Source organism: Saccopteryx bilineata, chromosome 3 (assembly GCF_036850765.1).
Source record: "Saccopteryx bilineata isolate mSacBil1 chromosome 3, mSacBil1_pri_phased_curated, whole genome shotgun sequence".
NCBI classification, from domain to species: domain Eukaryota; kingdom Metazoa; phylum Chordata; class Mammalia; order Chiroptera; family Emballonuridae; genus Saccopteryx; species Saccopteryx bilineata.
Window position 1 is genome coordinate 271,399,349 of NC_089492.1, and position 15,270 is coordinate 271,414,618.

At 51.0% G+C, this 15,270-nt stretch overlaps 1 protein-coding gene across 10 annotated transcripts in view; it reads right to left on the reverse strand.

Annotated features, from left to right (window-relative positions):
* Positions 1–15,270, reverse strand: part of PTPRU (protein tyrosine phosphatase receptor type U) — an 81,383-nt gene that overhangs the window by 55,158 nt on the left and 10,955 nt on the right. For all 10 annotated transcript variants that reach the window (XM_066269862.1, XM_066269861.1, XM_066269857.1 and 7 more), the window contains exons 2-7: positions 10,695–10,826; positions 7,712–7,983; positions 7,083–7,164; positions 6,867–6,982; positions 6,351–6,525; positions 5,503–5,796 (exon numbers count right to left, since the gene is read on the reverse strand). In XM_066269862.1, the coding sequence (XP_066125959.1) occupies positions 5,503–5,796; positions 6,351–6,525; positions 6,867–6,982; positions 7,083–7,164; positions 7,712–7,983; positions 10,695–10,826 (1,071 nt within the window). The remainder of the gene's footprint in view (positions 1–5,502; positions 5,797–6,350; positions 6,526–6,866; positions 6,983–7,082; positions 7,165–7,711; positions 7,984–10,694; positions 10,827–15,270) is intronic.

Below are 15,270 nucleotides of genomic sequence, written 5' to 3' on the forward strand. Positions count from 1 at the left end.
GGGAGAGACAGACAGACTCCCGCATGCGCCCGACCGGGATCCACCCGGCACGCCCACCAGAGGGCGACGCTCTGCCCACCAGGGGGCGATGCTCTGCCCCTCCGGGGCGTCGCTCTGCCCCGACCAGAGCCACTCTAGCGCCTGGGGCAGAGGCCAAGGAGCCATCCCCAGCGCCCGGCCATCTTTGCTCCAATGGAGCCTTGGCTGCGGGAGGGGAAGAGAGAGACAGAGAGGAGGGGGGGGGGCGGTGGAGAAGCAAATGGGTGCTTCTCCTATGTGCCCTGGCCGGGAATCGAACCTGGGTCCCCCACACGCCAGGCCGACGCTCTACCGCTGAGCCAACCGGCCAGGGCCCTAGAGCCTTTTTAAAACAGCAATCCTCCTACTCTCACATTTGCTCCCACTCCCTATCACGTATCATCATTGGATAAACTATATCTTTCCCTTGTTTACTGTCTCCTCTCGCCAGAATGTGAGTTCCACACACAAAAGAACTCACATGCTAGTGGCCTTTGTCAGTCTCGGTTCCAGTCCTATATCCCCACCAACTATAATAGTAGCTGACACATACTATATAAACATTTTTTAATAAATCTTCACACTCTGTATGGTAAAGATTGCTATTATTCCCATTTTATAAAGCAATGGGACTAAAGTTTCAAGAGTTTAAGTAATCTGACCCAGATCTCTCAACTATAAAATAATTCCCATTGGAATACTCCAACCCACCACCCTAAGGTCTTCCCGAATGTAGTATTAGATTGGATTTTAGATGGTTCTCAGAGCAGCTTCTGAAAACATTTGCCCTGGCTAGATAGAGCATTGGCCCAGTGTATTGATGTCCCAGGTCAAGGCACTCAAGAGAAGCGACCATCTGTTTCTTACCCTCTCCCTCTACTACTTCTCTTGCTCTTCCCCTCCCGCAGCCAGTGGTGGTTCCAGTGTTGGCCTTCAGCACTGAAGATAGCTCTAAGCCTCAGCCTCAGGTACTAAAAATAGCTCAGTTGATTCCAGCATTGGCCCTAGATGGCATCTAGGGATGCAGACAAACCCTTGATGGGGGTTATCAGGTGGATCCCATCCAGGCAGGGTGCATACAGGAGTCTGTCTTACCATCTCCCCTCCTCTCATTTAAAAAAAGGAAGGAAGGAAGGAAGGAAGGAAGGAAGGAAGGAAGGAAGGAAAGAAGGAAGGAAGGAAGGAAGGAAGGAAGGAAGGAAGGAAGGAAGGAAGGAAGGAAGGAGGGAGGGAGGGAGGGAGGGAGGGAGGGAGGAGGGAGGGAGGGAGGGAGGGAGGGAGGAAAGGAAGGAAGGAAGGAAGGAAGGAAGGAAGGAAGGAAGGAAGGAAGGAAGGAAGGAGCGAGGGGGAGGGAGGGAGGGAGGGAAGGAAGGAAGGAAGGAAGGAAGGAAGGAAGGAAGGAAGGAAGGAAGGAAGGAAGGAAGGAAGGGCGAGTGAGCTTGACCAGACAATGGCACAGTGGATAGAGCATCGGCTTAGGATGCTGAGGACTCAAGTTCAAAATCCGAAAGTCGCCAGCTTCAGTACAGGCTCATCTAGTTTGAGTGCAGGCTCCCCAGCTTGAAGGCAGGGTTACTGGCTTAAGCGTGGGATCATAGACATGGCCCCATGGTCACTGGCTTGAGCCCAAAGGTTGCTAGCTTAAAAACCAAGGTCACTGGCTTAAGCCCAATGTCACTGGCTTGAACCCAGGGTCACTAACTTGAGCAAGGGGTCACTGGCTTGACTGGAGCCCGCCCTCCCTGGTCAAGTCATATATGAGAAGCAATCAATGAAAAAAAATTAAAGTGCTGCAACAAGTTGATGTTTCTCATCTCTCTCCCTTCCTGTCTGTCTATCCCTGTCTGTCGTCTCTCTTTCTTAAAAAAAGAAAACAAGAAACACTTAAGAATACAAATGGCAAAAAATAAATAAACCTCGCCTGACCTGTGGTGGCACAGTGGATAAAGTGTCAACCTGGAACGCTGAGGTTGCCAGTTCAAAACCCTGGGCTTGCCCAGTCAAGGCACATACAGGAAGCAACTACTATTAGTTGATACTCCCTGAATCTCCCTCTCTTTCTCTCTCTCTCTTTTCTCTAAAAATCAATAAATAAAAATTTTAAAATAATAATAAATAAATAAACCTCGACCTAAACTTTATCCAAAAATTAACTCAAAATGGATCATGGCCTGACCTATGGTGGCGCAGTGAATAAAGCCTCAATCTGGAACACTGAGGTCACCGGTGTTCAAAACCCTGGTCTTGCCCAGTCAAGGCACATATGGGAGTTGATGCTTCCTGCTCCTCCCCCTCTTGCATCTCCCTTCTCTCTCTCTCTCTCTTTCTCACTCCTCTCTCAAATGAATAAATGAAATATTTTTAAAAAATGGATCATGGACTTAAATGTAAAACTATTTTACACTTTAGAAAAAAAAAAAACAGGAGAAAATCTTTGGAATCTAGGATTAGGCAAGGAGTTCTTAAATTTGACACCAAAACCACAAATCATAAAAATAAAAAAATAAATGTACAAAGTAGCCCTCATCAAAATTTAAAATATAGTTGTTCTGTGAAAGATCAGTTAAAGAGGATAAAAAGACAAGTTAGATGCTGGGAGAAAAATATTACAAACTACAAACCCAGTAAAATGACTAGTAAGCTAAAATATGTGAAGAATTCTCAAAACAGTAAAATACTGAATAACCAGTTAGAAAATGGGAAAAGACACGAACAACTCACCGAAGAGGAATACAGATGGCAAATGGCACATGAAAAGGTGTTCGACATCACTAAGCATTAAGGAAATGCAAATTAAGGCCAGAGTTGGATATTACTATACACCTCTCAAAATGGCTAAAATAACAAAAATTATGACAACACCAAATGTTGGCATGGATGCAGAAAGCTGGATCACTCCTACACTGCTGGTGAATGTAAAATACAGCCACTCTGGCAGCTCCTGACAAAATTAAATATGCCATTACCATAGGACCTGTCAGCTGCACTCTTGGGCATTTATTCCAGGGAAATGAAAGTTTATGTTCATGAAAAACCTACACACAAATGTTCGTAACAGCTTTACTTGTAATAGCCAAAAAGTGGTACCGGTCATGTCCTGCAACAGGTGAAAGGTTAAACAAACTGTGGTATACCCATACTACAGAATACCACTCAGCAATGAAAAGGAATGAACTATTGATATGTACAACAACATGGATGAACCTCCAGGGAATTATGCTGAATAAAAACTCAATCTCAGTGCCAAGACAATTTAATGGGAAAATAAGTCTTTTCAATAAATAGTGTTGGGACAACTGGACATCCACATGCAAAAGAATGAGGCTAGACCCTTAACTCACACCATATACAAAAATTAACTCAAAATGGATAAAGGGCCTAAATGTAAGAACTAAAACTATAAAACTCTTAGAAAAATGTAGGGGTAAATCTTCATGACTTTTAATTAGGCAACGGTTTCTTTAAATAAGACATCAAAAGCACACAAAACAAAAGAAAAAAATACGTAGATTGGGCTTCATCAAAATTTAAAACTTTTGTGCTTCAAAGGATACCATCAAAAAAATTAAAAGACAATCTACATGATGGAAGAAAATGTTTGCAAATTTACCTGATAAGGGTCTAGTATCTAGAATATATAAAGAACTCTTACACCACAATAACAAAAGAAAAAATCCAACTTAAAAATGGGTAAAGGAGGCCTGGGTCAATTGGCTCAGCGGTAGAGCATTGGCCCGCCAAGTGGATGTCCCAGGTTTGATTCGTAGTCAGGGCACACAGGAGAAGTGCCCATCTGCTTCTCCACCTTTCCCCCCTCACACTTCTGTCTGTCTCTCTCTTTCTCTCTCTCCTCCTTCCTGCAGCAATGGCTCATTTGAGCAAGTTGGCCCCAGGTGCTAAGGATGGCACCATGGCCTCACCTCAGGCACTAAAATAGCTCAGTTGCCAGACAACAAAGCAACAGCCCTAGATGAGAAGAGCATCGCTCCCTAGTGGACTTGCCAGGTGGATCGCAGTCAGGGCACATGCAGGAGTCTGTCTCTTCCTGCCCTCCTCTCACTGAATAAAATAAAAAATGGGTAAAGGCTCTGAATAGCCATTTCTACAGAGAAGACATACCAATGGCCAATAAGCACATGATGTTCAATATCATTAACCATCAGGGAAATGCAAATCAAAACCACAATAATCCTGTGGTGGCACAGTGGATAGAGCATCAACCTGGAATGCTGAGGTCACCAGTTCGAAACCCTGGGCTTGCAGGTCAAGACACATATGACAAGCAACAAGCAAGCAATGAACAATGAAAGTGAAGCAACTATGGGTTTATACTTCTCACTGCCCACCCCTCTCTGTAAAACCAATAAATAAAATCTTTTTCAAAAAACCACAGTGAGATACCACTTCACACCCACTAGGAGAGTTATAATCAGAAGATAGACAAAGGTAAAACATACTTACCATATGATATATATGCTATATACCCAGAAGAAATGAAAACATATGGCCACACAAAACCCTGTACACAAATATTCATAGCAATACTGTTCATAATAGCAAAAAAGCATAAACAACCCAAATGTCCATCGACTATGAGTGGATAGATAAATCGCAGTACTGTCCATAAAATGGAATATTATTCAGCAATAAAAAGGAATGAAATATTGATATATACTACAACATGTATAAACCTTAAAAACACTATCCTAAATGAATGAATCCAATCTCAATAAACTATATAAGATTCCATGTATATGAAATGTCCACAAAGAGGTACATCTATAAGGACAAGAATCAACTGATAAATGCATAAATAAGTGGAACAACAAATCAGTGTTTCTCTCTCTCTCCCTTCCTTGCTCTCTCAAAAAATCAATAATTTTTTTTTTAATTTTTTAAGCGTCTCCTCTGGTGGGCATATGCCGTCACTCCTAACAGATGCTTCATCCTTGTCAACATGGAAGAGCAGAGCTCAGGCTCAAATGCCCAGACCAGAGAATCCAGCTACAATTTAACAACACACTTTTATTTGTTTATGTTCTCTAGCTGATATAATGTATAATTATGAACACAGATTCTGGAGCCAGCCAGTCAAGGGTTCCAATGTCAGCTCTGTCACAAGCTGTGTGACTTTGGGCCAGTCAGTTAACATCTCTGTACCTCAGTCCCTTCATCTGTAAAATGGATATGACAAGAGTATCTCCTAGATCATAGAGGTGTTGTTTTAAATCAGTAAAAGTGTGTGTGTGTGTGTGTGTGTGTGTGTGTACACATATGTATAATTGACTGGCACACAGTTAAGTGTTAGCTATCATTATGATCTTTACCAATAATAAAGATTGAGGAAAAGTCACGTTTTAGAAAGTTTTAGGAGCACAGATGCAAGCCATACTACCTCTTGAAATGTGCCACACTTCCACCCTTGGATGCTCTGAGCCCATTCCCGGGTGTTTAGGGGAAGGAATGGGACTTCAAGGCACCCACCTGCGCACTTGGTACGGCTAATGAGGGGTGGCCCGGGGCGGCCGGTGCCACCTTCACCCGGGCGTGTGAGCAGCACGCTGATCTCGTACTCGGTGTCGGGGTCCAGGTGCCACAGCTTGTAGGTCTGCAGACTGACTGCGTGTACCTCCGCCCAAGGGCCGCGCGCCATGCGGTACTCAATCTCTTTGCGCACGATCGGTCCGTCGCCAATTATGGAGTTGGTGTTGAGCTGGATGATGAGGTAGGTGGGACCCGCGCGCAGCAGCTGAGGAGGCGCGATGGGAGTCGGGGGCTCTGCGAGGACATGGAGTAGAGGCAGAGCCAACGGATGCTGCTGAAGCCTCGGGCCCCAGCTCCCTCCAGCTCCGCATCCCATCACACCCAAATCCCCAAGAGTCCTTCCTGTCCTCCCAGGCCCCTCATGCAGTCCCCAGGTACTGGACCAGAACGCTTCTCTCGACCTCATTAAATGCCCGGGCCCTATGGGGGCCCCATTCCAAAGGCTGACCCCGCCCTCACATCTCTGCCCACACCCTCTCCCTCACTCCCCTCGGAATCCCCAAGTCCTCGCCTCCAGGGGCTGATCGCAAGCCTACTCGGGTCAACCCAGAGTCCCTACAGCCTGACCCCGCCTCGTTCGGCTCACACCCTGATCCTGTTCCCCTGCAAGCCCGCCTATCTGTCGGACCCCGCCCCCTCGATCAGATCTCCTCTCGGGAGAGAAACTGCGCCCTCCGCACACACTTTGCCAGGTCACATCCCGCCCCTGAAGACCCTGCGCCCCTGCGGGTGTAAGACCCTGTTTCGCTACCCCGTCGGCCCCGCCCCTCGAGAGTGCGAGTGCTGACCCTTGACGATGAGCTCCGCGAAGTTGGAGACTCCGGCACCACGAGGGGCCTGGGATACACAGCGGTACAGGTCCTGCTCCGCGCGGCCCACCGCGGCCAGCGGGAAGGTGGCTAGGAAGCGACGGTGGCTGATGTGCCGCACGCTGGCCGCGGGCACCAGGGCCCCGCTCTGCCGCTGCTCGGGGAGAGGGGCGACAGGGTCAGGGACGCCAGGGAGAGAGGGTCCCCACCCCGCTCTGACGCGGGAGAAGGGAGTAGTAACTGGCCTGGTCCCATTTAGCCGTCCCTACTACATTGGGAACACACGGGGTTCCTGGGACCGGCTCCACCACAGGAGGGCGAGGAGCTGGTTAAAGAACAGTGGTCGCTCTGCTGTTGATGGAGAGTGTGGTTAGGGGATCTAGGTACTACGCTCTGTCCTGGGGGGATGAAGGCACCCAAGAGGGCAGAGCAGAGCCAGGGCCCAGAAGAAGCCACAAACATACTCTGGCCAAGGTCCCACCCCACCCCCCTCACCTGCAGGAGGAAACGCTCTGCCTCCGCTGCTCTGCCCGCAGCCATGCACTGGAACGAGGCATTCTGGCCGGCGTTGACCTCCACGTCGCCCAGACGGGAGAAGTGCGGGGCCTTGGCTGCGGGGAATATAGCCACTGTGTGAGCTGGGCCTGCTGCAGGCAGGAGCCATGACCTCCGGCACCCCTCACCATGCCCCCCAATGGGCTGGGGACTCACCGCAGGGGTAGCTGAGGAGCAGAATGTCATCTAGACCTATGTAACCCCTGTGGTCCGGGGAGATGAGGGCCTCAAACAGCACCTAGGGGAGCGAGAGGGTCCCTGTCATACGGACATTTCTCCAGCACTGCCTAGGGAGGTTGGTGTTCACAAGAGTCCCCTTTCAGCTCTGCTCCAGCCCCATCAGTCAAACCAGCAGAGGTCAGCCCATCTCACAGTGACCCTCCCAACAAAGCCAGCTAGTCGTGGGAGAGGATGTCAGCACCCAGAGCTAACAAGTTCAAGGCCAGAGGTTCCATTCCAGTCCTGAAGAGTTACTTTCAAGCAGCAAAATGCTTCTCAGCCAGACATGAATTCCAGGTCAGCACAGTTCCAACTCACCCTTGACCCCAGCCATAGACTATTCCCTTCTCATTAAGAATGACCTCTGATGCTGAACCCAGACTGAACCATAACTGAATAACCCAATACTGACCACAGACTGACCCCTGACCTTGACCCCAGATTGACTTCCAATGCTGAACACAAACTAATTTCAACATTAGCTACTCCCTTACTCTGGCTTCAAGCTGACACCCCTCTATCTCCACCCCCAAGCATAAGCTGACCATAGACCGAACTTAGCCCACCTGATATTCATTGGGCCAGAAGGTGCTGACAGCCATCTCAGCCTGGTGCCACTGACGGCCATGCGATCCAGTCATATTCCAGACGGCACTGCCCAGGGGACCTCCATTGACCCGCACGTAGATACCCAATGTGCCTGGGCTGTGCCCATCCCGGCTGTACAGGAAGTAGCTGAACTGCACACAGTGGGTGTCATTCTCGCTCAGGCTCTGGAAGATGACATGGGCCCGCTGGCCTGGGGCATGCTGGGAAGCATTGACCATCAAGTAGGAGCCTGGAAAGAGAGGAGGAAGAGTCAGGAGCTGAGGAGACAGGAGGAGGACCAGGGTCAGGGGCCACACAAGAGGGGGCAGAAACAAAAACTCCAGGCATATGGACCCACCACGAGTCAGGGACTCTGAGTTCTGGTTTCAGCTCTGATTCACTGGGTGAGTCCCTTCACTTCCCTATATCTCTTTCCCAAAGCAGAGAGTTGGAGCAGCAAAAACCACAGAAATATGACTTTATCAAAACCTTTTCTTGCTCCTCACTACCTACACTCACAATCCAAGCTCATGCTGATCCAAGGCTTTCCCCGTTCTAAGCTGTCCTTGGAGTCAGGGCCTAGGTATCCATCTCAACAGTCAAGAGTCTGGCACGACCAGCTCTCAAAGGCCACCTCTTCTGAAATCACCCCCCCCTCCCTCTGTAGGCTTCTCTTCTGGCCCTTAGATCATTAATAAAGGTGCGTGTGTTTCCTACCAGACTATGATGCCTCAGGGCTCCACTGTGTCCCCAGCATGCATGGGCTCTGAACCCAAGCTGAATGAATGTATAGAATAGATTAAAAGGACTCTAACTACTCTTCCAGCCCCCACCCTCTGAGTTAAATCCCTGGGATACAATACTCTTGATTTCCAACCTGGAGAAAGGCAGCCTGCCCCTTCCCCAGATGTCCAGGGTGTGTGCTGGCCAGGGACTGGGGTGAGGGAGTGGGCTGGACTCCTCAGGATCTAGCTGAGGGATTATGGCTTTCCTTCTGTGGGGAGAAGGCCCCAGCAGCTGCCAAGGGGGTGCCCGCAGCCACCCAGCGCTGCCTTCTTCTAGGCTTGGCTGCCAGCCAACACAAGCTCATTCAGCTTCCAGCTCTGGGAGGACTCCCCAGGGACTCCGCAGAGGGGATCTCATTCATCTCTGTGAGCCAGGAGCCTGTGAAGGCTGCTCCTGGTTCAGTCCTGGTGGGGTAGTAAGCAAAACCCCAGGTCCCTATCCCCGCTCAGGAGGTGGCAGATCCCAGCCCCCCACAGTCTCTCTGAGCCCACTCTCCCGTCCTCCTTTCTCCTAGCCATGTGAGCAGCTGTGTGTTTCTTTCTCCCCCTTTCAATCCGACACTGTGTTCCTGCCTCTTCCTTCTGCTCCTTCTGCCTCTCTTTTCCCCTAGGTTTTTCTCACCCTGCATCCCCCCCACTCTTCTTTCATTTACTCCTTTTGGTCCTGTGGCTCTTCTTTCTTCTCCCAACACCCTCCCCTAGAACCAGGGCACCGAGAAGGCAGAGACCATGTCGGTCTTGCTGATCACCACATCCCCAGGATCCAGCAAAAGGCCCACGCTGTTTACTAGATTTCTCTTTCCCCTTCTCCCTGGCTATGCCTCAGTGTGAGAGAAAGAAATGCGGAGCCCGCACAGCATGGCCAGGACTGTTAGAAGTGAATTCAAATGACCTGGTACCTGAGTGCCAAGCGTGTATCAGACTGAGACTGGGTCCTGAGGATATGGAGACAGCCCACACGGTGGGTGCCCTAACATGGGGGACACCTGGATAGATCCCTGTCACGCAGATCAGACTTTGATACCTGATTGTACACAGGTCTAAAAAGGAGCTGAGAGCAGCCCTGCGGAGGCGGAGGTGAGAGCCCCAGGTGGCACAGAAGGGGGAGGCCGGAGGCTTCCAGCAGGCAGTGCCCGTGACAGAGGATAAGGATGTGGAGGCTGCCCAGGCCAGGTCATGGAGGGCTTCTCTCCTGCTGGCTTCAACTCCTGGCCCCACCACCGAGAATCTTTGCAGCCCTTCCCCCGCACCCTTGACAGCAGCTGAAATCCTGGGCACTCTGAGAGCTGAGCAGCCAGACCCCAGCCCACCACCATGACAGCCCAATTCTGAGGTTCCCTCAGCAAACCCACGTGGTTCTCACGCTATGCTATCTCCTCCACCCAGCCTTTACCAGTAATATGGTTAATAATTTGGCCTCTACCTGTCTTATCCTTTTTCTTAACTCTCAGTTGATTCTGAACCCAGTGAAGAGCGGTGCTAGTAATTGGGCCCCTTAAATACCTCCAACAATAGCAACTAAACAGTCATCGAACCCCTACATGCCACCCCATGTTTTGGACTTTATAGGCATTATCTAATAACTCTATGAAATGAATTATTCTTCCCATTTTACAATTAAGAAAAATGAAAGCTCAGAGAAGTGGCCCGCCTAAGGTCACAGCTGATAATGTCGGGATTTGAATCCCAGTCTTCATGATTCTGGAACCAGCGCTCTATGGGCCATCATTAGAGTAGGAGGCCAGTACCAGAATCCATGTAACTGGTCTCCTGACTCCCAGCCCAGGGCTCACAAGGCCAAATGTGCCCCATCCTGAAATAGGGGCAGGGCATTGTGGGAAGTGGGAAGGCTCTGAGACTTGCAGGAAGAAAGGGGCAGAAGAAGGAAGGTTTGATACACATATAGCTCCCAATGGGACTGCTCTGTCAGCATCTCCAAGTCCTGGGAGACCAGGATTCAGAGGCTCTCAGTGAGAAGAGAGCCTGCACCCACTTTTCAGGGGAAACTACCTGATATGTACAATTGGGCAGTGCCCAGAGAACTCCATGTTCACAGTGTCATATAAGTCATTATGAGGCCCAGAGAGGCTAAGTCATGCACCCAAGGTCACACAGCAGGTGGGCAGAATGCCCCTAGAAGGAGACAAACAGGGAATGGGGACAAGAGTAGACTCACCATGGGGCAGGTCCGCAGTAGCCCGGGTACCAGGGTGGATCCGCACCTGCTCCCACTGGAAGTCATCGTACTGGGCCTGGCTGTATTCACAGGGCACTGCGGAGTCACTGGCCTCCTCGAAGGTGCAGCCGGCTATGAGGGCAGAGCCTGGTTAGCCAAGGCCCTGGCAGAGCTGCTGGCCAGGAGGCCTGCACACTGTCCCCTTCTAGCCAGGCCCACCCACCCGCTCCCTCTCCTCAGGCCCTCCCCCCACTGCTTCCTCCAACAAAACCCTCCCTCCTCCACCCTCTCCCTCAACCCAGGTCCTCTTTTCATTGTCTCCTCCCAATACCAGACCTCCCCACACTGCTGACTCCCCTACTACTCCCCAGGACACCCCCCACTGTTCGACCACCCGTCAAAGTCCCTCCTCAACAAAAACTCGTTATCATGGCTACGATATCATTAGAGCCTCACAACAACTCATGAGATCAGGACTAGAATTATCCCCATTTACAGATGAGGAAATCAAGGCCCACAGAGGCTGAATGACTTCCTTAAGGTCATACAGCTGGTTAATGACAGAGATGAGGTGTGAACCGAGATCTCCTGACTGCTAGTCATGATCCCATCACCCGCCCTGCCATCTTCACATAGAGAACAGACAGCAGGCTCCGAAATTGGCATGGTTATGGATGCCCTAAGCGAGCCCTGACATTATCTCCTTAAAAACAGCAATGGCGACAGATCATCTCAGGCTTCGACGAGTCCTGAACAGTGCTACACACTTTAGGTGCAAACTTGCATTTTGGCCTCGCCTTCTGAACAGGTACCACTGTTATTCCTACTTAACAGATGAGCTTAGGAGATGTAGGCATTATCCAAGGTCACCCAACTTGGGTCTCTGCCTGCAGGAATGTGACACAAAAAAGCACAGTCGTGTGTGGACTGGACACACATACGAGCAGGGAAGCAAATTCTCAAGCTTTGGACCCAGTATTTACAGTTCAAATGAGAAGAGGAGGAAGGGAGAAAGGATTGAAATGGAGGTGACGCCTTTGGTTGTTAGAAGGTCCATCCTCTTAGGTAACTCATCAATGTCCTAAACTGGGCACCTAACCAACCTAGAACAGCACTGGTTCAGAAAGTAACTGCACACCGGCCCCTGCACTCACTCCCGAACCTCAGTGTCTGGAGTCCCTTCGGGGGTAGTCTGAAGCATCTGAGCCCTAGACAATGCCTGAGCAAGTGGCAGAGAAGCAGGCACGAACTGTGCCAGACCAGTCCTGGATGCCTGCATTTGACACAGGAAGTGACTGAGGCTCTGAGGGGTGAAGGATCCATCCACAGGATAATGTGCCAGAGAAGTGAGTGGGCTTTGGCATCAGATGCACTTGGGAGTAAATCTTGACTCTGCAGTTTGCCAACCCTTTTGACTGTGGGCAAGTCACCTCTCTTTCCTGGGCTTATCTCCCCGTCCACACAGGGGTTGTTGACGATTCAACGTGGGATCCACTTAGCACACTCCCTAGCACACGGGAGCACTCGGGATGTAGTAACTCCTAACATTTGCCACTTGCGCCTACATGAGTAGTAGGCAGGATTTGAACCCGTGTCAGTCAGCTGCCAAACTCCTCGTCTCCCACCAGAAAAGCCTTCACTATGAGAAAGGACAAACCTGAGTTGCTTCCCAGGCTCAAAAAGTAGAGAGAAGTAACAGTAAACTGGGAGTGAGTCCCGTGTGCCAGGAACCGCAGTGACTGCACACACAGCCAGTGGCTTCACTTTAGGAGACTCTTTTGTTTCATCAGTAGCCGGGACTTCTCTAGGTTGTTAAGAGGGTTGTGTAAAGTAGCATATGGAAACACACACAGCACAGCCAGGCACAAAGGGGCTTGCCATTGTTGGGGGGTTTCCTTTCCTCCTCTTGGGCCCTTTCAGAGTGTACAATGACGAGAAGTGGGCATGAGGCTGGCACCAAATGGAGGCAAGGAAATAACAGAAGCCTCTCTCCAGAGCTGGGGCAAGCCCTGGGCTGAGCTCTTTGCCCCTTTATGTGGAAAGCGCTGGTCAGCATTGTGTCCTGTCTCCTGTGGGAGGTGGATTTTAACCCCATCAGTGCTGGGAAGGCCTCAGCTTTCCCACTAGAAAATGATCCACAGCACGGCACAGACAGAGTACATGGCTAGTAGGAATGGTCAGAGAGGACTTCCTGGAGGAGGGGACAAGTGACTTCATTCAGCCTGAGCTGAGTCTTCTCCTGAGGGTATTAGCCCCAAGGCAAAGGGGTTGCCAGAAAAGAAAGCCTAGGACATAGAACCCTAACTAGGGCTCAGGTCCTTCCTGTCCCTTCACAAGTAACAAGGCAGCTGCCCCAGATGGCTCATCTATGGCCCTGGAGAGAGCCTGACAGTGCCAGCTCCTTCTTTCATGAGCTTCCAGGACCCCCAAGCTGACTAACCTGGTCAGAGGGACCCCCCAGACCATCTGACCTTAACCAGAGTAGCCCCCAGACTGCCTGACACAGATCAGTGACCCCACACAGAGAAACCTGAGCTAGAGTGGCCCAACTGTCATCTCAATGACTGCCTAGCCATCTGAATTCAGCCAGAATGACCACCAGAGTGACTGACTAACCCCAGACCAGCTGACCATGGCCAGAGTGACCCTGACCTCTGTCAAATAACTCTTATAACTGATCCCAGCCAGGGTGACCTCCTCAGCTGACTGGCTCCATCAGAGTGCCCCTTAGGCAGAATGACCCCCTCTCCCTTGTCCATGTCCATCCCGAGCCCTACATCTCTGGGCCAGGCTCATTCCAGCCACAACCCTTAGCAGGTAATATCTCTGGGGCCAGGCTCCTTAAGGAGGGCCCCACACCAAGGTCCTCCCCTGCTCACCCCGGGGTGGGAACAATCAGCCTTCCTGGGCCCTGGGAAAAACCCCATCACATCCAGTCTGGATGGCCCAGGAGCCAGGAGCCCCAAAGCCAAGTCTCTGGTCCTGCTAGAGACCCAACTCCTATTAGGAGCCACCAGCCCAGGAGGAAAAAAACTAGATCAGACTTTGGGTTCAGAGCAAGAATGACAGCAGAGAATCCCTCTCAACTCCATCAACACAGACATGGGCACAGACGTGTACACACACAGCAACACCACCACGGGGGGCTGCCACTTACCACCAGGACCACCTGTGCCGGCAGACCTTCATAGTGACTCAGAAGGTGAATAGTATCGTCATTCCTCTTTCAGAGATGGAAACTGAGGCACAGAGGGATGAGGTGGCTTGCCCGAGGCTGCACCTTAAGTCCCAGAAGCTGGGGCTGAAGCCACCTATCTTTATTCAAGGAGGCGAGGTGCAACAAAATCAGGCCCTGGTATGCCACTGGCCACATGTTATTTAGTGCCACTCATGAGACATTTGTTCACTGACTGAACAAAGCAGGTCCCAGGCTGGCACTATTAGAGGCACAAGGATGTTGAGACTGCCCTGCCCTCAGACCTCCCAGCATGAGCGGGGGGTAAGGGGATAGGACAATTGACAGGCCACGGGGGCATCCAAGAGAGGTGCAGAGGAAAGGTTCCCCGAGGTGGGTGCACCTGAGCAGAGCCCGGAAGGGTGGCTGTCATTCAACAGAGATGGGCAAAGGGGCATTTGAGGCAAAGGGCCGAGCAGCAGCGAAGAAAGGCAGTGAATAAACACACTGTTGGTCCAGGGCACAGAGAGGAGCCCAGATTGCCCGGAGTCATGGGAGATGAGACGGGGGTGGGGACACGTTGTGTTAAAGGGAGGCCTTGAGTGCCAGGTGAGAAGTTTGGCCTCCTTTTGAGTTGGGAAGGCACAGTGGGTGTTTGAGCATGGGAGTGCCTGGATCCAGATGAGACAGTGATATGTTCTCTAAGTCATGAGGAGGGCAGGTGGCTTCTCCAGAGGGCACTGCAGGATCAGGAGAAGGACAAGCCACCAAGAGGTAGTGAGTCAGATGTCAGGAACGAGTGACGAAAGGGGCCTCAAGCTCCCATCCTGGATGCAAACAACACACACGTCAATCTCGTTCAAAGTTGCACAACACACACACACAGCCCCACACTCAGATGTTCACACACATACTCTCTCTCTCTCTCTCTCTCTCTCTCTCTCTCTCTCTCTGACTCACTTACCCCAACCTAGTCCAAGCCTTAGGGACACAGTCTCAAGTGGCAGAGGGACAGGGAGAAACCCAGGCCCCTCCCTGGGTAAACCATCTTTGCCAGGACCTCCCTGAGAGGGTGGGCTTCATCAGAGCAGGACCACCACAAGCTCCCCCAGCCTTAACTCAAACTGGCCCAGCTACATTCCTCAGTTAATCTCCCCAATCTGGCAGGCGGTTGCCTGAGCAACCGTCAGCCACAATTTGGGAAGGCAGGAGGATGGTTTATCCACATCCGGCTGGGCTCTGGATGGGGTGATGTACGGGGCAAAGCAACCTCTGCAAGAGGAGCCAGAGTGTGGGAGGGGGTCTCCCTTCAGTAGGCCTGGTGTGAGGGTCTCCGCCACTCCATAGCACGTGTTTCCATATGCCGATGTGTGTGTGTGTTTGTTTGTGTGTGTGTGTGCG